Below are 22,996 nucleotides of genomic sequence, written 5' to 3' on the forward strand. Positions count from 1 at the left end.
GTGAATGGTAGCAGTCACAAAAATAGAAAAACCAGGCAGCACATCCAGGCTATCCAGCTAAGCGTGACTGAGAGAGAGCCAGGTATCAAACCAACAATAAGGCAAAGCAAAAAGCGACAGAGTGAGTAGAGAGAGAGAAGAGAGATAGACGCGTCGCCTCCGATTCGCATTAGGGCAAAATGGCGGTGGTGCAGTACCTGTTGGCCTGGATCTTCGCCTCCGTGTTAGGTCTCATAGCGGTGGTGAAGAGGCGGAGCAACAATCCCCGAGCTTCGCCGGAGGAGAGAAGCAGCGGCGAGTGCCTCAAGAGCAGTGTCACCGTCTCAAACGCGGAATGCAGATCGGCTCACGACGACGTTGACGTCATCATCGTCGGAGCCGGTGTTGCCGGCTCTGCTCTGGCTCACACTCTCGGAAAGGTGATGATTTCCTCGGCCTCTTTTTCACTTTTTGCTCGGTAAAAAAATTTTGACACATTTTTCTGGTGATTTGCGTCAGTACGGAATTCTATGATGATTACTCTAATTACCTTGATTCAAATCAGATAATTGCATTTCAGGCATGTTGAGAACAGATGCTTCCAAGTTCATATTATTAATAAACCTATCGATCATGTTAGGCAGCACCAAAAAATATTTCATTTTCTTGATAAGAAAAGTGACTCGAATTCTGTGAGTCATTTGTTCTCATCATCAACACTTAATCGAAGATTAAACGTCTTGATGACTTTTTCAGAGGTGAAAATCTGCATTTTTTTTTTTGTATTTCTTGTTTATAATTTTATATTATTGTTTCTAATAATACCTTTGAATAATTACGTATTTCCTGAAATGTTCTACCAGCTAGAACTGAGGGTTTGTAAAGGACAAAGTAGTTGTACGGCCTTCTGATGATGTAGTCAAAAACAGATGTCTAAATTTGACCTAGTGTTCCTACCAAAAGGAAAATGTGCTGAAGCAAGAATCCATTTTGTACCCCATGCTTTTGTCAATTCCTGTAGTTACAATGGCCTGCAGTTTTGTGTGACTTCACTTTGATCACCGAATCCAAGCTTACAATAGAGGTTGTAACTGATATAAAGGGTTGATGCAGCCTTATTATTCTTGCTCATATTCTGCTGTGCTTGACCTTTTACATTTGTTTATACTGTACACAACAGTTGAAATAGGCAACTGTTCGTTTTTGATAACAAACACACATTAAGTTGAAGACCGACCCACCAGCAAAAAGAGTAATCAAAAAGGGACTTTGGAAGTTCCAAGATTGAAATACATTTATATCCTGAATTCCTGATAGTGTATATATATCAGCTTCTGCCATGAATGAGCATAAGAGTTATTTATTAGTTTGTCTGTTATCCATTGTTGGTTAATATTATCCATGTTTAACTGAACTCATGCTTCAAATGGGTTCGGATCCCACACCTCTTACTCTAGCCATGCTGGTGCGAGGCAGATATCATTATTCAAAAGGAAATTGGCAGTAACATTTAATTTTGTTAGACTTGCACATTGATAGTAATACTTTGAAATACAGGATGGACGTCGAGTGCATGTGATTGAACGAGACTTGACAGAGCCAGACCGAATTGTTGGTGAACTATTACAACCTGGAGGCTACCTCAAATTAATTGAGCTGGGACTTGAAGGTAGTCTCATTCTCAACTTTCTAACCATGTGGCCGTGTAATGAAGTGCAACGATTTTTTTTTGATAATGTATTAGTTTCAATTAATCCAACGGTATTAATGGACCAAGTTATATTTCACTGTAGATTGTGTGGAAAAAATTGATGCTCAGAGGGTGTTTGGTTATGCCCTTTTCAAGGATGGGAAAAATACTAGACTCTCTTACCCCTTGGAGAAATTTCACTCAGATGTGTCTGGGAGGAGCTTTCACAATGGCCGTTTCATACAGAGGATGCGAGAGAAAGCGGCAACTCTTCCCAAGTATATCTTTTCTCCCTTGGTTGATGTAAACTAAATGTTGGGGTCTTTCTACTGTTTATTTCTGGTCCTTAGACTCTGATGATTTTTACAAACTTTCTTTGTTTGAAGACTTTCTATTTGCTAATAGATGTGCTCTCCTTTTTTTTCCCTCCTTCAGTGTGCAATTGGAGCAAGGAACAGTTACTTCTCTGCTTGAAGAAAAGGGAACAATTAAGGGTGTGCAATACAAGACTAAAACAGGTCAAGAGATGACAGCATATGCACCTCTTACTATTGTTTGTGATGGTTGTTTCTCTAACTTGCGACGCTCTCTTTGCGATCCTAAGGTGAGGTTTGGATGGTTACCATGCAAAGTAATTAAGAGCAGACAAACCCTTTTTTTTTGGCCTAGGATCTTATTCATCAGTTTTGTGTTTTGCAGGTGGATGTGCCTTCTTGTTTTGTTGGGTTGGTTCTGGAGAACTGTGATCTTCCACATGCAAATCATGGGCATGTTATCTTAGCAGACCCTTCCCCTATTTTGTTCTATCAGATCAGTAGTACGGAGGTTCGTTGTCTGGTTGATGTACCTGGACAAAAGGTTCCTTCCATTTCAAATGGTGAAATGGCCAAGTATTTGAAGACTGTGGTGGCTTCTCAGGTGCATTATATGCTCTGCATTTTTCTGTCCAGATAACATTTGATATACAATTTTAAGATTTCTACAAACTTATGGTTTCCAAGGCTGACCATATGACACTACTGCTGCAGATTCCCCCTCAAATTTATGATGCCTTCATAGCTGCAGTTGATAAAGGTAACATCAGGACAATGCCTAACAGAAGCATGCCTGCCGCTCCCTATCCTACTCCTGGAGCCTTATTGATGGGGGATGCATTCAATATGCGCCACCCGCTAACTGGGGGAGGAATGACTGTGGCATTGTCTGATATTGTTGTGCTCCGGGATCTTCTCAGGCCTTTGCGCGCCCTAAATGATGCACCTACTCTGTCCAAATATCTTGAATCTTTTTACACTCTGCGGAAGGTAAGTTCTGTTAATACGCTGATGCTTTAAAGTAGCTGCAACTGTGGTTCTTTCTTCTGGTTTCTGAACCATGGAAAAAGTTTTTAACTCAATCTGTCTGAACTCCTAATTTGCAGCCAGTGGCATCCACCATAAATACATTGGCAGGGGCCCTTTATAAGGTCTTTTCTTCTTCTCCTGATCAAGCAAGGAAGGAAATGCGCCAGGCTTGCTTTGATTATCTAAGTCTCGGAGGTGTATTCTCTATGGGACCAATCTCTCTACTCTCAGGACTAAACCCTCGCCCCTTGAGTTTGGTTACCCATTTCTTTGCTGTTGCAGTATATGGTGTTGGTCGACTTTTGCTGCCATTCCCATCACCTAAACGCGTTTGGATTGGTGCCAGACTAATTTCTGTGAGTATAAACTGTTTCTTCTTTCTTTCAATAGAGTAGAGAGATGCTTCTATCTGAGTTCTAAATGTGTGTCTTTGCTGCAGAGTGCCTCGGGAATCATTTACCCCATAATTAAGGCAGAAGGGGTTAGACAAATGTTTTTTCCTGCAACAGTTCCAGCGTATTACAGAACGCCCGTCTCAAGTGAAAAGATGACAAAGAAAGCTGATGGCAGAAATTGAAGATGCCGTGAAAATTCAATGCATTAAATGGACAGTAGATCCTTGGAAGTAGATTTTGTATCCTAGGGACTTCATAAGTTCATTCTTTCTAGTATATAATTGACCCAAAAAAAGACGGTACTTCTAAATTCTAATGCATTGCTCATTTTATTGGACGTCTATAATCTTGATTTTATTTTATTGATCGATCCAAGTGAGATCCGATATAGGTTCAGAAGAATAGGCTATGAAAAAAAGTAGCCGAAAGGAAAAGTAAATTATATTGGCTTCTATTGGCGTGATGAACAAAGTAAATGCTGTTGAAGTCTTCAAGATTATTGCATATTAGTTGGCAGCTTCATCACTAACCACAAGGATGTCACGAAGATCAGTAGATGATAAATGGTCACAACTAGCAACAGAATTGAGAATTATATACGTTATACATTCTGTGAAACGTATTTGAAGAATATATTACAAAGCCTCTGCATGTATAAAAGCATGTTCGCCAAATACAAAGCTCTACTTTATGCAGGTATCAAAAATTAGCAATTATTCCTGTGTAATACAATATTACAGACTCACTTTCGGGCTCTTCCTGGAAATGTGAAAATTATTCTACCCCAAAGTTGGGTTGTTTGCCGTTGACTAATAAGGTAAAGAAATGCGGTGCCCTGTTGCCGCTTCATAACCCTTCGTGCTTCCAGTAGACTTAACGATTCATAAATCTGTACCCAACAAATTCATAGATTCATAGGTTTCCCCTCTCCTTCTTTATGGCCTCATAGGACACCATTACTTCTTTGAACTTTGCTTCAGCGGCCTCTGCAAAAGAATACAAGCAATAACCTTGAGATAAGCCCAATGCGAAGTAATGGCACACACTTCCAAAAATTGGGTAAGAGCCAATGATGCACACCTTTATTATCTTGGTTTTGATCTGGGTGAAATTCCTTTGCCTTGGTCCTAAATGCTGTCTGCAAGCATTATTGTATATATGAGGATAAGAGGATAAAGCAAACAAACAAGACATAAAAAGAAATAACTCGGTTACTCTATGAAGCTCTTCTATGACTATCAGAGAACCATCCTGTGATTACTGCATACATCAGCCCTTCTATTTTCAAATTTTTCATTAAGAGGGACACAATTATTTACAAGAACTTGTAAGTTAATATAGGACCATAATATTCCTCTCAAGAAAATAAAATGACACAAGTCAACGAACTGTGAACTATCAAACATAGGAGCTAGTTGAAGTCCTCAAATTGAATACCTTAATCTCAGCATCTGTGTATGGTGCTTTTCTAAACCTGTCAAAAAACAAGAGGGAAAATGTCAAGCTTGATGCTACTGATGAGATTAAGTAATTGTGAAAATGCATGACCAACAGATTTAGATTTCTGTACACGGGGAACAAAATTGAAAAGTGAATTCAGAACTATTTTCTGACTGGATAACAAAAGACTCCAGCATTATCAATCAGCACTGCATGTGATAGAAATTAGAAAAGCTCAACTTGGTACATCAGCCAAATATCAACTATCAACACCGAACATAAAGGGTGATCAAGTCTTAACCTACTACACAAAGTGAAACTTGCGCATCTTGCTTGAAAGTGAAATAAATGTTTGACAACATTTCCAATTCTGATCATTTCTAGGTTTATGTAAGCAACTTTACCTGTCAAGGCCTAAAATTGAGTAGTGCTGCGATAACAAATAGTTGCCATGTTCTCTAGGAGTTTCCCTGTAGTTACTCCTCCGGTCTTTGAAGGATGTCTCAGTCTTCCAATACCAATCCTCTCTTTGGAAATGTTGATGATACTGACCCTGACCATTTTCCCTCCAGGTCTCATAGCTCCTTTTGTATTTGTTCCTCTCTCTATTGAACACATTCTGCATACGCCTTATACGTTCCTACACACAATATAGTCATGGTATAGAAAACGCACAAGTCAATTTAGAAATACTACTTGTTAAAGCAAGGCTTGACATATTAAGTCAGAATGTAGTTCAACCTACTAAGAGGTATTCTAACACTTTAGGGTTGAAAACGTAAACTCTGAGCTAAGCAGGATTCAGGGGTTCAATGTGATGATGATATGCAGCCAAAAAGTTTGAGTAGAGGTGCAACTGCAATTCTGGTGATTTGCTTAAGAAAGAAAAAGAGCTCTCATAGTAATTCACAGAGGACCCGGTATTATTGCATTTTAGCCTAACGGTGGAAGATGTCATGTTACCATTTTCCATTGCTAAAAATTTTTAAGCAAAAGCTTAAAAATCTACATTGGCTGAATTAAAAGAAAAGTTGCGGAAGAAAACTCACCACTCTCTCCAATTCTTCTTCATACTCCTCCTGCATGCGCCGATTATATCTTTTCCATGCTTCCTCCTGAAAAGATGTCCGACTTGTACCACCACTCCCTCCTCTCCATGATGACTGTGATCTGAACAACTTTTGTAATTCAATCACAAACATGATCAGCTCCAGTAATTTCCAACCAACACATAAATCAACTCCAAGCAAAAAAAGAACGAAAAGCGGATTGATTCCAAGTAAAGGCCAATAGCTACATTATTAACTAAGGACTTCATTCAATCACAGAAGTAACACACAAGGCTTTCGTCTTCATCAAATCGATATCTACCTGAGTATAGACCCAATCAACAGTCCTACGAAGCTGAAAAACCTGCCAATTTTCCCACGCAATTCTCAATTCCCAAGCTATTGCAGATTCGATTCGCATTCACAAAGAAAAGGAGAGAGGAAATGAGCTTACCGCCAAAGTAGTTGCGGTGGCGCCAATGAAGCCAAAGACGAAAATCCCCCAGAGCTTCATGTCTTCCTCTTTGTTCTGATAGGGCCTGCCCGGCGACCGCGGCCATTGGCTGCTCCGTTTCCGGTTATCATCGTCGCCGCTCATTTTCCGGCGAAATATGAAAGTTTAAGTATCGAATTCAGCGATTCTTCCTCTTTGCAGATAGTGAATGCACGAGAAACCCAGCACGCATGGTTAGGGTTTCAAACCAACACAGAACCCAGGCTTTGATTTTATTTGTTTCCCCGGTCTTCCACGTTCCACCGCTTCCTATCAAATATGAGAGAGACACTCTTCTGCGAATGGAGTTGGGCCTTTCTTGCTTTGGGCCTTAGATTCGGGTTATAATGATATTTTCCTTTACTTTAATACTCACTTGAAATAACGAAATTCATGAAGCACAGTTAATTAACTTAACTTAATATGGTGGGTGGGGGAATTGGTACATTCACATTGGCTTTGTTTTTAAACCATGTTGAATCGAAATATACTATCGATGAGAGTCTTGTTCACATATCTAATAAGTTTTTTTTTTTTATTACAAGGATGCCCGAAGGCAAATGACAAAAACCTAAAACACAATTAATCTTGGCTTAGACAAGCCCAATAGATCAGCTTTCAAAAGAGACACAACATTAGCATGAGGGGAGCTAAAGAATCTGCAGCCAGGCTCATAACCAGGCCCAATATTTGCTAACAAATCAGCCACTGAGTTACACTCTCTATAAACATGGGTAAGGGACACATTCCAATCCCTACTCAAAAACTCCTTACAACTTGCTACATCTCTAATAAGTTTGCATCTCAATTGTACTCAATCACCTTATTATTCTCCATTGTCTGATTTAAATCTAATGACAATCAAACACAACTGAACAGAGGACATGACTTCACACAATGATTTTCATTGACAATGTTTACTATTAATTGGAATTAAATCTAATTGGATTTGTAACATTGATAAATCCAATAACAATTCATCACAGAGAATTAAATCTAACGTAAAAATACCAATTAAGGAAAAGGAAATTAGTACCCAAAATGGTATGAAATTAATATTATAAATATCATAGTTTCATTTGAGAGATTAGAGGCATAAGAGCATTTTGAATTATGAAAAGAAAAAAGAAAAAAATGATAGACCCATATTATAATGGGCTAATGTCAATTGGCCCAAAGACACACCCAAGTTAGCCCATTTCTCACTAAGGTCGTTGAAACACATAACAGACTCTCAAACAGTCTCACTCCGCGCACGGCGCACCAGACAAACCAATCCGATCCAATGTCGGTTCTATATCAACTCCAATCTAAACTATTCACATAGTAAAATCAATTATTATATAAAGTTTATATAAAAACAAAGCAATGTCGAGGAGGCAAGCGAATGCGAACCTATCTCGGTGATTGGGAGATACCGGAGGCGGTTGGCTTTCAGGCTCGTCCTATTCTAAATCAAGGTCTTCTCCCATCTTATATGTCACTCTCATTGCCGTGGTAATTTAACACCCATTTCCCTCCTCTTTTGTTTTTCTGGTTTGAAAGAAAAAATAATGCATGGTGATTATTGCTTTTCAGGGAGCATTGCTTATTCTTGCCTATTCACACAGTGGCAAAGGTCTTTGCTTTTTAGCACTTTTTTTTTTTTTTTTAACTTTTCTTTTTGTTTCAATTTGAATTGTTTTGCTTTATGCTCTGGTGGAATTGAGTTGTGTATTTGTGACTGAATGCAGGTGGACTTGGTAATACTAGAGGGGCTATTAGCAGGGTTCAAGGTAAGTTTGGTGTGCTTTTTATGTGACCATGTTTGCTTTTTAAGATTCTTGCTTGTGTGACATTGATAGGAGAAACATGTTGTTGCAGTGGAAATTATGTTGTTGTTTTCTTGTGAAATTAAATCTCAATTTTTACTGTAAAAAATGGTATGAGTTGCGTTCATTAGGATTCAAAGTTTGTTTTCGAGCTGGTTTTGGTTTATGGCAGGTGTGTGGTGTCATTTGGTTTATGGGAGAGAATTTTTGGTGGTCTTTGAATTTGTTGATTAGTTATCTAATGTGAAGATTTTACTTGCAGGTGATTACTCATGCACAATGGAGGTCCAACAACCAATTCCTGTTTTGAAAAAAGCATATGGTGACAGCATGCATAAGGTTTTGCACATTGGCCCTGATACTTGTACAGTGGTTTCTAAATTGTGTAGTGAAGAGGAAACTGAAGCCTGGGGTGTGGATCCGTATGACGTAGAGGATGCTGATAGAAGTTGCAAAGCTCTTGTGCGCAAAGGTGTTAGAGAAAATCACTTTCCTCCATTGATTTCCTCTCCACAATCAAAACTGATTGTGTAACTGTAGATTAGTTTTGAATATTTGTATTTATAGCATTGAATTCTGTTGGTAACAGTAGAGCAGATCTTAGCTATATAATGATACAATTGTAAACATACAGATCAATGAAAATCATATTCAATATGGTATCAGACTAGGATCCTTACCTATTCTGTTCTCCTTCTTCCTTTTCCAATATTCCTCCATCTTCCTTTAGGTATCATACCTTCATCCTGCAGCAGCAGCAACAACAATATTCCTTTTCCTACCATCAAACACTGGCCAGAATGGTCATCCTTTCTCTCAGCAGCAGCAGTAGTATTCATTTTCCCACAACCTCTGTACACGATGCAACACAATGTGCCTCGGTTGTTCTCTTCTCCTACCTAGGCTTCCTATTATTCTCAAGGCCCACAAAGGTTTTTTTGGCCCAAATACTGCTCCCCTTTTTGTTGGAGTCCATTCTACTGCTGATCCAATTTGGTACCCGGACACCGATGCCTCCCATCACATGACCGCTATGCCTGTCAACAATTCACAATCTTATGGTGGGCCTCATAATGTATATATGGGTGATGGGGACTCGATGCCCGTTTCCCATACTGGTAACCTCCCCTTGTCATTAGGTTCTTCCAACTTTTCTTTACAAAATGTCTTTCGCATTCCGTCAATTCGTAGAAATCTTCTCTATGTGACTCGTTTCACCAAGGATAATCTTGTTTTCTTCCTATTTGTTCCATATTTCTATCAAATCTATTGTTTACGTACTGGTCGTTTGTTATTTCAGGGCCTATGCAAAGATGGTCTCTATCCGCTTAGCTTGTCTTCCGAGTCCACGGTTCTCCATGCACTCTCCTCTGTTGACTCGTCTCTTTGGCACAATGGCTTAGGTCATCCCTCCTCTTCCGTTTTAGCTCCTTTAGGATCTACTCTTGGTTCCACACTTTCTTTTAATTCTTTTTGTAATAATTGTGCACTTAGCAAGTCCCATCAATTACCTTTTCCTTCCAACCATATTTCTGCCTCTTCTGTATTTTCTATAATTCATAGTGATGTATGGATGTCTCCTACCTTGTCTGTCACTAGCTTCAAATATTATGTTCTTTTCACAGACGAATACTCTCCTTATACATGGCTTTATCCTATGCACCAGAAAAATGAGGTCCTTACTCACTTTCAAAGCCTTGTTGCCATGATTTGCAATATTTTCCACAATTTTGTACAATATCTTCAAAGTGACAATGATACAGAATATGTCAACAATGTCTTCTCCCAGTTTTGTGCCTCTTCGGGCATCCAACAACGATTTTCTTGTCCATACACTCCACAACAAAATGGGCTTGCTGAAAGAAAACATCGACATATTGCCACTATGGCTCGCACTCTACTTCTCACCTTGGGTGCTCCTCAAAATCTTTGGGCTGATGCTTTTTTTACATCTGTATATCTCATTAACCTTCTTCCCACTCCTACTCTAAATTGGGATACTCCTCACACACGTCTCTATGGTCATCCTCCTCCTTATTCATCCCTTCGTGTTTTTGGTTGCTCATGTTTTCCTATCCTAGGTACAAATGTTCCCAACAAATTGTCTAGTCGTAGTGTCGAGTGTGTCTTCCTTGGTTATAGTCCCCAACACAAAGGTTATCGTTGTCTCGATCCAAACACTGGTCGTGTCTATATCTTGCGTTATGTTTTATTTCACGAAACCAATTTTCCCTACAAAAACTTGCAGGTACAAGCTAATTCATCTTCTGCTACCTTCGAGTTCACTCTTCTCTCCAATCGAGTTAACATTGTACCTCCTCAGGCCATCCTGCCGAGCTCAGTGTCATCTGGCCCACTCCCAACTGATCACCAATTTGAGCAATCTACCCTTCCTTTCTCTCACAGCACAGCCCAATGACCCAAGTCTAAGTTCACAGCCCATTGACCCAATTCCAAGTCTACAGCCCAATGCCCCAAGTTCACACTCTGGTCAAAATCCACCCTTGGCATCTCTCGAATCAGACAGGCACTCCATCAATCTCGTGCTTCCGCTTCCTTCATCACCCGCCCAGCTGCCCTCATCGCAGCCCCCTGGTCGTGCTCCTTTGGTCGCTCCTCCGATCATGACTTACTGCTGCCGTCACCGACCGGTGGATGCGCCTGCTCAGTCCACCATCGCTCGTGCTCCGCATCTCATTGTAGCCAAACGAATTCTCCACTATGTCAAAGGCACACTCGGCCATGGACTCCATTTTAGTCCTCAAAGCCAACCTGCCCACCTTTATGCGTACTCTGTTGTCGATTGGGCCGACTGCCCAGAATCTCGCCGTTCCACTTCCGACTATCTCATTTACCTTGGCAATACCCTTGTCTCTTGGTGTTCCAAAAAGCAACCTACCATTGCTCGCTCCAGTGTAGAATCTGAATATCGATCCCTTGCTCATTCCAGTGCCGAGACAACTTGGTTAGGCTTCTTACTATATGAACTTAGTTTCCATATTCAGTACCCCATTCTGCTTTACTGTGATAACCTAAGTGCCACATACATGGCTTCTAATCCGGTCTTCCACGCTCGCACCAAGCACATCGAGTTAGATTATCACTTTGTTCGTGAAAAGGTAGCTCTTGGGAGTCATCAAGTTCATTTTGTCCCTTCCGTCGATCACCCAGCTGATCTTCTTACTAAACCACTTCACAAGCAGTGCCATAATCTCCTGTGTACCAAACTTGTGCGTCCTGAGCCACCCAGTTTGAAGGGGGGTGTTCGAGAAAATCACTCTCCTCCATTGATTTCCTCTCCACAATTAAAACTGATTGTGTAATCTCTCCACAATCAAAACTGATTGTGTAACTGTAGATTAATTTTGAATATTTGTATTTATAGCATTGAATTATGTTGGTAACAGTAGAGCAAATCTTAGCTATATAATGGTACAATTGTAAACATATAGATCAATGAAAATCATATTTAACAAAAGGCATAGTGCGTGTTGATGATATCAAGTAGCCACTTCCATACAGGCCAAAATCATTTTCTGTTGTCATTGTTTTGGATTCTTTGGATTATTTGTCTGAAAGATACCTCAACAAGACCCTTCTGGATCTGGCTAGGGTATCAGCTGATGGTGTTGTAATCTTTACAGGCAAGATCTTATGTCAACTTGTAAAATCCATTTATCTGTGTTGCTTTCTACATGTGATCTCATAACTGTGTCTCTTATGTGTTATTAGAAAGTCTTTTGTTTGTCGAACCATATTTTCACTGTATTTGCTTCTTTTGTACTCAACAAACTCTTGTTGTCCTTGAGGTTCATGTTACTTACTTATAGTTACATCATTGCACATTTTACCCCCCACAATGAATAATTGGTTATTGGCCAGGCTGCATCCTACACCAAACTATCGATGTTAAGAAACAATGTAAACCTCATTCATGTATTTCTACACTTGTCATCTTATCTCCTTACACCCTAGGTCATGAATTTGAATTTGGAAAACTTTTCACCTCTGTTTTCTTTGGCCAAGTTTTCTATTTTAAGAAGCTCAACAGATTATGATAGTTGGCATTATCAAATTGCTTTAAGAAGCTCAAAAGAACATCTCATGTAATTTTTGAAATGATTGTGTTATATATTATTTTTTTGTTTTCTTCTAGTGAAGTGTTCCTGTTTGACTGCCATAATGATCACCGGTTTGTGTTATATATTTGGTTGTTTGAGAATATCTTGTCTATTTCTTCTTAGGACTATAATCTTCTAATAGTGTCAAGTGCAAGATCAAACTTATACTTTAGTAGAAAGTTGATACAAAAGCGTCTGACTTTGGGAGATCTGTGTGATTTTCCATGTAGGCTCTCTTGGAAAGCAGAGAGCTAAAGCAGTTGAGGTCTCCAAATTTGGTAGGGTGGTAAGTAACCGCTGCTGAAAGGATCCTACTTAGTTTAGATAGTGATCGAGACAATCTTTTGAAAGTTCTTGTCCTATAAATTTAACTTTTTAATAATTGCATAATATTTTCCAAGTCTTTGCCCAGTTTCCTATATTTTGTGTAAATTATTCATGAACCTTCAGTATCCAGAAATGGATAGTAATTAGGTGTTCAGTTGTGAATGCCTTCCTATCCTTCGGACTGTCAGTGTCTTTTTGTACTCGTTTACAATTTTAATGATTTCCCCATGGGGCAGTAATGTTTAAATATGTTTTTCCTTTGTTGGAGGGAGGGTTGCTTTGGTACACACTTCATATACATAAATAGTAGAATCATTACTCAGACTATTCCTCTTATCATTCTACTATATCTTAATTTGTAATCAGGGTATATATCATTGTTTTTATTCGCTCGAAAACTGAAATGGTGAATTGGTTTCTTTTTGAAGGCTAAATTGAGGAACAAAGCCTGGTGGACTAAATTTTTTGGGCAGGTTAGCTTAGAAGAGAACGAAGGTGCTAGCAAGAAGTTTAATATTGCTGCAACAAAGATGTCATTTGTCTCAAATTGTCAAGTTTTCCACCTCAGGTCATTCAATTGACATATTAACATATTTGCAACTTGTTGTGTTTTTGGCTCGTTGATACAATCTGAAAATTAGGATGCATAATTCAAATCCAAGTCTAGAAAGGAAAGAGGTTTGCACACAACTTTTCTATAAGTTCTAGGAAAGTTAATCTTTCAGAATCTGCTAGGATTTGTAATATAGGCTTAGAGAGGTTAGTCTATTAGGATTAGGAATCCCTAATCTCATGTCGTATCAGCAGCTTCTATGTCCTATAAATAGGAGCTGCATGGGGTTTTCTGAAAACGAATACAGAGAGTGCAGAAAACTGAGAGTCAAGGTGATAGAGAGATAAGAACTAGTCTAAGGGGTTTGAGGGATCTGCAATAAGTACTTGTAAACACCTAAATTCTTCAGAGTGCTAGTGAATCTCTCAAGAGAGATCACGAAGTGGACGTAGGCTAAAGTTTTGGCTGAACCACTTTAAAAGCTGCTGTGTTGTTTATGTTTTTAGTTATCTATTATTCTGATTTTGCTTAAGTAGTAAAACATAACGATCCTAAAGGGGGCTTACACTATACAACTATCTCGGAGCTGCTAGGCTCAGAAATACTTACCACAATCTGTGTAGCCTTATTCTTTTCATATGTTTATTCTTTTATTGAAATTGTTTTGGAAGTGAAGCATGAATTAGTATGGTGAGTCATGAGTGCTCAGCTGTGTCAGATAAATTAGGTTTTCTGATTCATTGCTGTAATTTGAGATGGAGGTCTGTATACTCTTGTAGTCTTGTTTGCACTCTAGTTTCTTTCAAGATGAATCAATCTAGGATTTCATCTTTTCAACATTCAGGCCAAAATATTGTTAAATTTTTTATTTTTGTGCTTCACTTTTGTAGTAATATAGGGAAATAAGGATGCTTATCAAAGTAAACACTTGAAGCTGTTGTACATTTGATAAAGGCATTGTACGTGTATGATTTACCTTTTTGTTTTCCCCCTCCCAGTATACATTCCTTAATTCTTTTGCTGGTCTTATTGACTGATTGTGTTTGTTTAATATCACCTAACAAAAAGGGGCAAACAAAGGTCCCTTGTCTCCAAATTTTTGGATATGAGAGTTTTGGGTTTATGTCCGTAATTTTGATATGTAACTGTTCAAGTATCAAACCTATTGATAAAAACACATGTAAGCATATAATATTCTCCAAGTCATTAGTGAGGTCAATTTGAGATACCCTAGCGAGATTTTTTTCCCTCAAACCCTAGCTAGCCTACGGTGCCCTTGCCTCCATCGTCAAACTTTTCTACCCTACTCTACCACTTCTTCCAATTCCATGGCCTCCATTGATGTTGTTATGGTGAGCTTTCTGCCTCTCTTGCCTCTCGCCGAGGGTGGCAGCTCCCCTGATCTAGGAAAAATTGGTGGTGGCCTTGTGCACAGGTCATCCCAATCCTTTCTTCTTGGCAAACCATTGACCTGAAAGCAGGTTGATCCAAAGGCTTTCAAAACTCACTTCCACCGAACTTGGATGGTGGATAAGGAATTCAAGATCCAGGAGAGGGCTGAGGATCTGTTCCTAATCTCTTTTGAATCTATTCGAGATCGTAATAAAGTACTACGGGGAGGCGTCTGGTGCTATGATCGAGCCCCTGTGTGTTTTGCAGAGTATGATGGAGTCAAACCATTGCATGAAGTTCAGTTCAAGCACCTCAGAGTTTGGGTTAGGGTTTTTAGAATCCCACCCCTTTATGAAGAGCCTGAGAATCTTACACTGATCGGGAATCTCCTAGGGGGTTTCTTGGATTATGATAAGAAGGAGATCAAGAAAGGCTCGATTAGGGTTTTATTCACTCATGATATTTCCAAGCTGATCTTGCTTGAACGGAGAGTTTATCTAGTTGTTGGTGTTGAACCTATTCTGCAGTTTCAGTTTGAACATCTAAAAGGGAGATGTTCTCAGTGTGGACTTGTCACTCATATTGGAATTACCTGTGCGAAACTGAGTATGGCAAACCCTACTCCCAGGGTTTTGCATTTTCCTGGACCATTGACTTCTGGGGGTTCTTTCTCCTTCTCGGCAAAGGACAAGAATGATCTCTCACTACCTCTTCTTCCATCCCTTTGAAGAGGAAACCAGTCATTCGTCGAATGGAGCGGCCAATTCCTCCTACTTCTCCTTCGGGTTCAGTCCCTACAACAGACTTTGTTGTGGCTAATTCTCCTTTAAAGCACGAATTGGAGGAAGATCAGGGTCCAGCGCTAGAACTTCCCAGTGAGACATGTGTTTTGGATGGTTCTACAGGTATGCGGGTGCAGTAAGAAACAGGTTTGTCTTCCAAGAAACGAAACCGCACTAGTGTTTGCAACCCTTCCCCCAAGAAATTCAAAACTATATTGGGTGGAAAGGTTCCAATCCTATAGGCTGATGCATTGGGATTGATTGAAGATGACAGTGATGTTGCTTTGGTAACCCTTAAGAAGAAGACTGGCAGGCCTCTTGGCAGCAAGAATAAGAATCAACGCTCTAGTAAAAAGAATAATGGTGGCCTTCTGAAGCTCACCTATCTTACAACCACTAGTTCTGATTTTAGCCCTAGAGACAAGGGCAAAGGAAAACTTTGATTTCATGGCTTCCTTTTTGCCTAATGCTAGAAGTGGAGTCTTCTACTACTTTCATCTTTTTTTTTCTAGTTGTACACTAATTAAGGTCTCTACGCTACTATATTGCTACTTCATGAGAGGTTGGTAGGGAGGGTTTTGTTTCTTGTTTTTAGGCTCAATAAGTGATCAGCAAATGTGTTACTAATGAGGGTATTTGTCTTTTGTTTGTTAGCTTATACCATTTATGATTAATTCTGGTATGAGACAGCATCTGATGTACATGTTTTCTGGCCAATGATAAGTTAATTTAATGAAATTATCCATTTCTTTAAAAACACATGTAAGCATCAGTTCATGTTATATCTCAGCTTATGTTTTGATTTTCTGGATACAATTTGATTCTTGTCGCACTACTAGGATTTTTGCCTTAGACATCGGCTAGAAACCGATGTTAAAAAAAAATTCATCCGATGTCTTAGTGGGTGATGTTCAAGATCACGAACAAAAAGACATCGGTCAAAAACCGATGTCCAGTTCAACAATAGACATCGAATAAGCTTATGGAACCGATGTAAAACCGTTATTACGATGACATATTAGTGTGTTTAGATATTGTTAAATCTTCATATTTTGGCATTTAATGCTTAATGAAGTATAGGTCCAATAGCAGAAGTATTCATTTTAACATCGTTACTCATATTAGAAACGATGTTTTATATGGTATTAGACATCGGATTCTTTTCGTTTTGCATGTCGTTTGTGAGGTTCACGCATATTTTCCATATATCCTACTATTTAAGATTCAATCTACATTCCTTAGTATTGTATGAATGATGTGCAATATTATAATAAACATCGTTTCCTTTTATAAAGTGATGTCCATTTTACTATATTACATCAGGTTTTAGGTTAACAACGATGTCCATAATAATATTAGACATCGCTTCCCAAATTGTAAATCGATGTCCCATTTTGATTCTAGACATCGTTTTCCAAATTGTAAATCGATGTCCATATTGATGCTATACATCATTTTCCAAATTGTAAATCGATATCCATATTGATACTAGACATCGTTCCCTGTAGTTTACATCGACGTCCATTAGTTTTTTTAACATCGCTTCTTAAATATGGGGCATATATTGCATTAATTCAAGCAATCTAATTACACACAATCTTAAAGCATCAGCCAGTGAACAGATTTTGGACATACAAACCACTCCAAAATCGAATCAATACATCTTATTTCCTTAAGTACATCAAAAATTGAGTAAAACTACAACCTTTCTTGAAACATCAAGTATCCATATTGCTTCACCGTTTAGATAAGTGAGAGCCAGAGTGTAACAAATGTTGAATAAGAGCATGTATCCAGCCAATGCTCCTGCGCCAATCCAATACCAATATGCATGCGTACGAAATCCACGAGATTTCAGAATTTCAACTCCTAATGATTTGTTTGAGTTTGGAAGAACCTTTAACAGTAATAGATCAAAATCAGAGAATTACTTAGAGATGAACAACTACAAAATGTTTAAAATGGCTCAATGAAGGACTTACATGTGACCAACTCTTGCCAAGGAATTCATTAACTACAATTGCATTCTGCCCATACATCAAAGGTGATATCTAGTAGCCCCATATCCACCATTTCTTTATATTTTCTGTGGAGTCAACCAAAAAAAATTGAGAAACATGGAATTAATTGATACAGAAATTTAGTTACCAGACGTCAAGTATCTTTACTTAGATTTTTACCTCTTGACAAGACAAAGCCCCCCAAAGCGAAAAGCATGACTAGTGTAAATGAGCCAAATGTATTAGCAACAGTCAAGCTTCTACCTACTCCAGCAATGAATTGGAATAATCCAGTTGATTCATGAGTAGGAGGAGAAGGTATTGCCTAAACAATCTGCATTACACGTTCATGACAGTATATGATTTGGGGTCAGAACCAACATGAAAACAAATGTTAAGGAGAAAGTGATCAACAATTTTGCTTCTAGTATGTTACTTTTACCTTCCAACATTTGGATCAAAGCCAATGACATAATAGGTGATAAATACCCAAACACCAACTTCAACACAGGTGAGAGGGATCTTGAGGAGCCATGCTGGAAGTGCATATGCCCATGGTGGAAAGAAGAGCAGCTTTCTGTGCTTATAAAACACTGGAAGCTTGGCTATAGTCATCGAAAGTTCTGCCATTCGATTAAACATGTAGATATCCGATGGCTCTTCTGAAGAAATCCAATCATCAATATCAAGCTTTTCATCCGGAACTCTTCCAGCAACATTCCAAGTGCTTATTGTCAGCCTACCTGAAACAATGTGCCCCAGGAAATTCCATTAAGAACCAAACTGGTGCTACTTCTAGGCCTAGCATTGCAGGAGGTAGAAAAACATAGACAAACCTCACATCCTTTGTGTTTATGTTCTGAGCACGAGTAGTTTTTGATTTTCCTCTCCTATGTCTTAACTGATAGCCAAAAGAAGGCGGATCTGAACCAATAAATATCATATTTATGTACATTATTAGACAAGAAGAATGTAAAAGCACTCCACAATATGATAGAACAAGCAGCTAAATTTTTAAAATTCCCAAGTGGTTTCCTTTTCAAGGAACCCCATCATTTTTAAGGTCCAAGGTTGCAACAATAATATCACCTTGTAGCCCCCCCAAATAAAAAAAAAACTAATTGCTTTATCATACAATAGAAATATTGGATTATAGCACACATTGAACATCTAGAAATGGTTATTTGAGATCTGATTTGTAAAGTAAAACTGTGCAGCAGAAATGCTAATGCACAAAGCCAAATTTGTTGTGATATAAATCTTTCATACGAACTCCAAATGGAGGCAGGCTAGATTCATATGAAAGGTGGGAATGCCTACTTTTGAAGTACTGGTTTCTTGAAGCAAGATTGTACATAAAAAGATATTAAAAGAAAAACAAAGAACATGACAGTGATACTATTTTCAGAAATTCCTGCAACAGACCTGTAACTTTGAAAAATCATAACTAATTATAGAAAAATCTTTTTTAGGAGATTCCAAGTCTCAAATACTCTTTAACAAGTGAAGGTTTGTAACAGGAAGATTTTTTTTTTTTTGAACATCCCGACTTTCTCTCCCCTCTCTCTCTCGCTCTGCTAGGGTTAGGGTTTGGAGTTTTTGAAAGTTGTACGGCGTCCCACTTCATGGCAGCAGCTATTGCTTCCATGACAGCCAGGCTAGCGACCAAGTTGTCGCTCAGAGAGGGTGAGGAACCGGTTGACCTGGGAAACCTTAGGATTCCGGGGAAGGAATTTCTCGCTCGCCGTTTCTACTTGGTGGGGAAACTCAACACTTGTAGGGCGGTGGTTTTGGATTCTTTGAGGAGCGCGGTGCGTTCAATGTGGAGATTGACGGGGATTGTGGAGGTTCAATCACGCGGGGATCGTTTTCTGTTTACGTTCACTCTTGAACGTGATGTCGCCCGGGTGAAGAAGGGAGGCCCTTGGAGTTTTCAACGGGCTATGCTTTTGTTGAATGACTACGATGGCTTTTCAGTGATTGATGCGGTGAAGCTTGATTTCGTTTGGATCTGGGTTGGGATCCATGGCCTTCCACCGGGTATCTTGACGGAACCCACTGTCCGGCTGGTGGGAGGAACGATCGGTGAGGTTTTGGAGGTTGATCAACCGGCTATCTGACGTGGTGATGCTCGGGTTCGGATTACTTTGGCCATCAATGATCCAGTGCGTTTGGATCGTCGTGTTAGGGTTTCGCCCACTGATGTTCTCACTTTGAGGTTTCAGTATGAGAGGCTATTGGGAAGGTGCAGATTGTGTACCTTCTTGAACCACGGAGGACAGAGGTGTTCAAGGGAGGAGGTGGAGGCGACTGACTCTGTGGTGGACGATGGTTCGCAGCAAGTTCCAAGGCTGGCTATTCCAGGGCTCGTGTTTAGGGCTAATACCCAGCCACCTTTTTCCTTGCCTTCGAATTTCAAGGTCCCAACTCTGTTGAAGAAGAAACCAGTGCAGATTCGTCCTCTCCCGGAGGTGGAATCTTCGCCTGGGTCTGAAGATACCTCTGTTCTTGACCCTGTGGTTGGGATGCGTCGCCCTAGGGAAGAGGAGAATGAGGATGGTGGAAAACGAGCTAAACATAGCTTAGCATTGGTTCCAGGCATTCTGCAACCGGAGAACCTCGGGCTGGAATTCTCATCTGAGGGTTTGGTGGAGGTGAAGGTAACGTCGCCTCCCAAAGTGTACAAGAAGAAGGGCAGGCCTCGAGGACATAGAAATAAGGTCAAGAAGGTGATGTCTGTGAGTGAGGGTTCGGGGTCCATGGTCTCTCCTGAGGATGGCATTGGTAATGCTCCTGGACTTGAGGGAGCGACAACTCCCCCAGATTCCCGGGCTGTTTAGGAGAGGATTCCCATGCCTACTAGGTGTGATATTGCTTGTTTGTTTTGGGCGACGTACACCAGAAGGGTCTTAGGCGTCAACTGACTCAAGGAGGTGTCACACTTTCGGTAGTTGTAGGGTTATTACTTTTTAGTTTCTTATGCTTTTGCTGGTAGTTTTTTTCTTTGGTTTTGAACTTTGTTTTCTGGATTTCCTTTTGGTTTTTTGAGTTCTTGATGAGCTTGCATTGTAATATGAAGGGTGCTTGTACCCCTCATGCTTGACCGAGTGAGGTAGTTATGATTTTCATCAATGGATTAGTCTTCCGTTGCCCTAAAAAAAAAATACTCTTTAACAAGTCCACTACAAATTCTCAGAAGAAAATAACTTCAAATTATTAACAGAAAATTACAGTTTTACAGAAACAGGTCGCTGGGTCTGGAAATTGTAGTTTCTGAAATAATTTATACAAGTGTTAGTCCAATTTGATAAGTACATCCAAACTCATATATAGTTTAAGGTCAGATCTGAAAAAAGAAAACAACAATGAAATTCACACAGAAACCATAAAAGGTAAATGCAGATATATAACTAAATTAACAACGAAAATAAATAGAAAGTAACTAATCCTCTGTAATCTATTCTATAACAACTACTTGCAGGTAACTTTCAATACATATAAACCGAAACTTGTGACATGTTATGTTTTGACCTTGTTCCACATACCTGTAGTGCACTCCGAAGCCCCGGGAGGCTATAAGGACAATGAATCAGAGCAAAATGCACCTCCACTCGACTCATGGGTCAAGACTAATGTCGAAAGCATTCGACAAGCACAAAACACTGATCCACCCTATATTGGAAGTTATATATACAAGAAAACAAAGCATCAACATAAATCAGCAGCACCCATGAATAAATAACAATCTACATCATTGATCTGATTATTACAATATAAACTAGTATAAGAAGCTTAGAAAACTTGAAATGCAATGCTAGAAATACCTTGGAAACATGGCCTGATGCTAAACCAGAACCAAATGAACGTACGATTCTTCTGGAAATGAACAAAGCCATACTCCACAACAACCTAGAATCAGTTAACCAGATTACAGAGGATTTAACATGAACACAGAACAATGCATAAGAAAAAAAAAAGATCAGAATTCATAAAGCTATAATCTTTGAACCAAAACTTACAGTGGCTAAACCAAACTAACCACAGGCCTGCAAGAAACAAACCCCCAAATCAGATTACATAACCAAAAAAAGAAAAAGAAAAAGAAAAAAGGTTTTGGTAAAGTGGGTAATAGCAGTTGATACCCAGCAAGAACATCGAAGTTTTTAAAGAGAACTTTGAGGAAACTTCCAGCACCAGATCCCATCTCCGGTTTTTGAATGTCGGTAACTGAGAACTGAAACTGAAGGTTCTTTGCCTTCTTTTAGTCCTCCGAGATCCGAGATCCGAGATCCGAGATCCGAGAGAGAGAGAGAGAGAGAGAGAGAGAGAGAGAGAGAGAGAGAGAGAGAGAGAGAGAGAGAGAGAGAGAGAGAGAGAGAGAGAGAGAGAGAGAGAGAGAGATAATAGCGGGAGTGAGCGGAAGAGAGGGAAGTGCTGGTGGCTGTGGAAAGAGAGTGGGAGAGGACGGAGGAGAGGGCTAGGGTTCGGGGAATAAGAGGAGAGAAAGTGAGTTGGAAAAATATTAAGTGTGGGGAATGAAAATTTTGTTCCCCGCGTTCCCGAAAAGTTTTAACTTAGTATTTCCGCGTTTTTGAAAATTTTAAAATGAAAATATAGACATCGGTCAACATTAAAAATCGATGTCAGTAATATGCATAGAAATCAGTATTTGAGGAATCGATGTTAATGACATTTTTTTACATCGCGTGAATTCCTCACCGATGTAATTGTCGTGATGTCTAAGGCCAAAATTCTAGTAGTGTCGGTAATTGTTTAGATTTTGTTTTCCTTTTCTAGTTACCAAACCCAAACCAATTCTTTCATTACTTCTCGGTTTTTCAGTTTATGAAAATCTGTTGTCAAACAATAAAAATAAAACAATGAATTGTAATCATCGGGTTTTGTGCACGGGACAAAGTCGCACAACTCGTGCCTTCATTAGAGCATAGCAAATAACAAAGCAAACCCATTAATCAACATATATAGACCAAAATGATAGAAAAACTAAGATTTCAATACAAAATACAGAAATCTGATATATAACTTTGCATATTCATTCACAATGGTTCAAATTCTAAAACCCTAGTATGAACTGAGATGATATACAGATGTATGGTGCTTGATCTATGAGTACATATCATGATTGAGTTTGTGGTGTGATTTACAACAGCACACAGGACATTTGTCCATGGTGTACTTAGAGGATCCCTTTTTAGGCTCGGTGTGTTCTGCTTTATGTTCAGACTTGCTTTGCAGCACCGGACGGTGTCTTGATAAGGTTGTGAGGACACTTGATGGCAGGTGTTGTTGGTGACTGGAAAGATGCCAAGTCATTCTTGTTTTGTTCTAGGTCACTGCATTTGTGGTAGGATTGTTTTGGTGTTTCAATTCTGAGTTAGGATTGAAACTGCATTGCAATACTCCTCTTGTTTGTTGGCTTCTGATAGGATTATTTGTTGTTGTGTTCCACTCATATATTAGGATTGGAATTACACTTCGCTCCTCTATCATTAACAGAAAATTGTATATAGCATGAGGTGGATCACATCTTCAACATCGATATGGAAGCCACTGCCATGAAAGCTCAATGCCAATGGCCTACTTGTTGTTGATGCTCAGGG

At 39.3% G+C, this 22,996-nt stretch overlaps 2 protein-coding genes, 1 long non-coding RNA gene and 1 pseudogene across 4 annotated transcripts; 2 read left to right on the top strand and 2 right to left on the bottom strand.

Moving 5' to 3' along the window:
* Positions 1-3,748, top strand: LOC112172174 (squalene monooxygenase SE1). Its single transcript, XM_024309413.2, has 8 exons — positions 1-419; positions 1,537-1,648; positions 1,773-1,947; positions 2,105-2,273; positions 2,369-2,587; positions 2,698-2,973; positions 3,090-3,368; positions 3,452-3,748. Exons 1-8 carry the CDS (start codon positions 180-182, stop codon positions 3,587-3,589), a joined length of 1,608 nt encoding a protein of 535 aa, XP_024165181.1. The 5' UTR covers positions 1-179; the 3' UTR covers positions 3,590-3,748.
* A 223-nt stretch (positions 3,749-3,971) lies between these two features.
* LOC112172175 lies at positions 3,972-6,662 on the bottom strand. 2 transcript variants are annotated; one of them, XM_024309414.2, is made up of 7 exons: positions 6,351-6,661; positions 6,219-6,260; positions 5,897-6,025; positions 5,252-5,487; positions 4,845-4,881; positions 4,488-4,545; positions 3,972-4,393 (listed from the first exon to the last, which is right to left on the bottom strand). In XM_024309414.2, exons 1-7 carry the CDS (start codon positions 6,492-6,494, stop codon positions 4,320-4,322), a joined length of 720 nt encoding a protein of 239 aa, XP_024165182.1. In that variant the 5' UTR covers positions 6,495-6,661; the 3' UTR covers positions 3,972-4,319. The 2 variants fall into 2 exon arrangements, with proteins under 2 accessions (XP_024165182.1, XP_024165183.1); XM_024309415.2 differs by lacking the exon at positions 6,219-6,260 and having other exon boundaries at positions 6,351-6,662.
* A 1,095-nt stretch (positions 6,663-7,757) lies between these two features.
* Positions 7,758-13,229, top strand: LOC112168978 (annotated as a pseudogene).
* Positions 13,230-20,536: 7,307 nt separating this feature from the next.
* Positions 20,537-21,687, bottom strand: LOC121049664. Its single transcript, XR_005801000.1, has 4 exons — positions 21,518-21,687; positions 21,395-21,421; positions 21,200-21,284; positions 20,537-20,648 (listed from the first exon to the last, which is right to left on the bottom strand). It is a non-coding gene; the product is annotated as an uncharacterized LOC121049664 (long non-coding RNA).
* Positions 21,688-22,996: the final 1,309 nt, after the last annotated feature.

Source organism: Rosa chinensis, chromosome 6, assembly GCF_002994745.2.
Source record: "Rosa chinensis cultivar Old Blush chromosome 6, RchiOBHm-V2, whole genome shotgun sequence".
Taxonomy (NCBI): domain Eukaryota; kingdom Viridiplantae; phylum Streptophyta; class Magnoliopsida; order Rosales; family Rosaceae; genus Rosa; species Rosa chinensis.

What these genes read in the sequence shown, in the direction of transcription:
- LOC112172174 (XM_024309413.2), top strand. Translation starts at nt 180, where the DNA reads ATGGCGGTGGTGCAGTACCTGTTGGCCTGGATCTTCGCCTCCGTGTTA. An exon ending in GCTCTCTTTGCGATCCTAAG is followed by an intron (nt 2,274 to 2,368) that starts GTGAGGTTTGGA and finishes TGTGTTTTGCAG; the next exon opens with GTGGATGTGCCTTCTTGTTT. An exon ending in CTTTTTACACTCTGCGGAAG is followed by an intron (nt 2,974 to 3,089) that starts GTAAGTTCTGTT and finishes CCTAATTTGCAG; the next exon opens with CCAGTGGCATCCACCATAAA.
- LOC112172175 (XM_024309414.2), bottom strand. Translation starts at nt 6,494, where the DNA reads ATGAGCGGCGACGATGATAACCGGAAACGGAGCAGCCAATGGCCGCGG. An exon ending in CCACCGCAACTACTTTGGCG is followed by an intron (nt 6,261 to 6,350) that starts GTAAGCTCATTT and finishes GAAAATTGGCAG; the next exon opens with GTTTTTCAGCTTCGTAGGAC. An exon ending in AAGAAGAATTGGAGAGAGTG is followed by an intron (nt 5,488 to 5,896) that starts GTGAGTTTTCTT and finishes TATTGTGTGTAG; the next exon opens with GAACGTATAAGGCGTATGCA.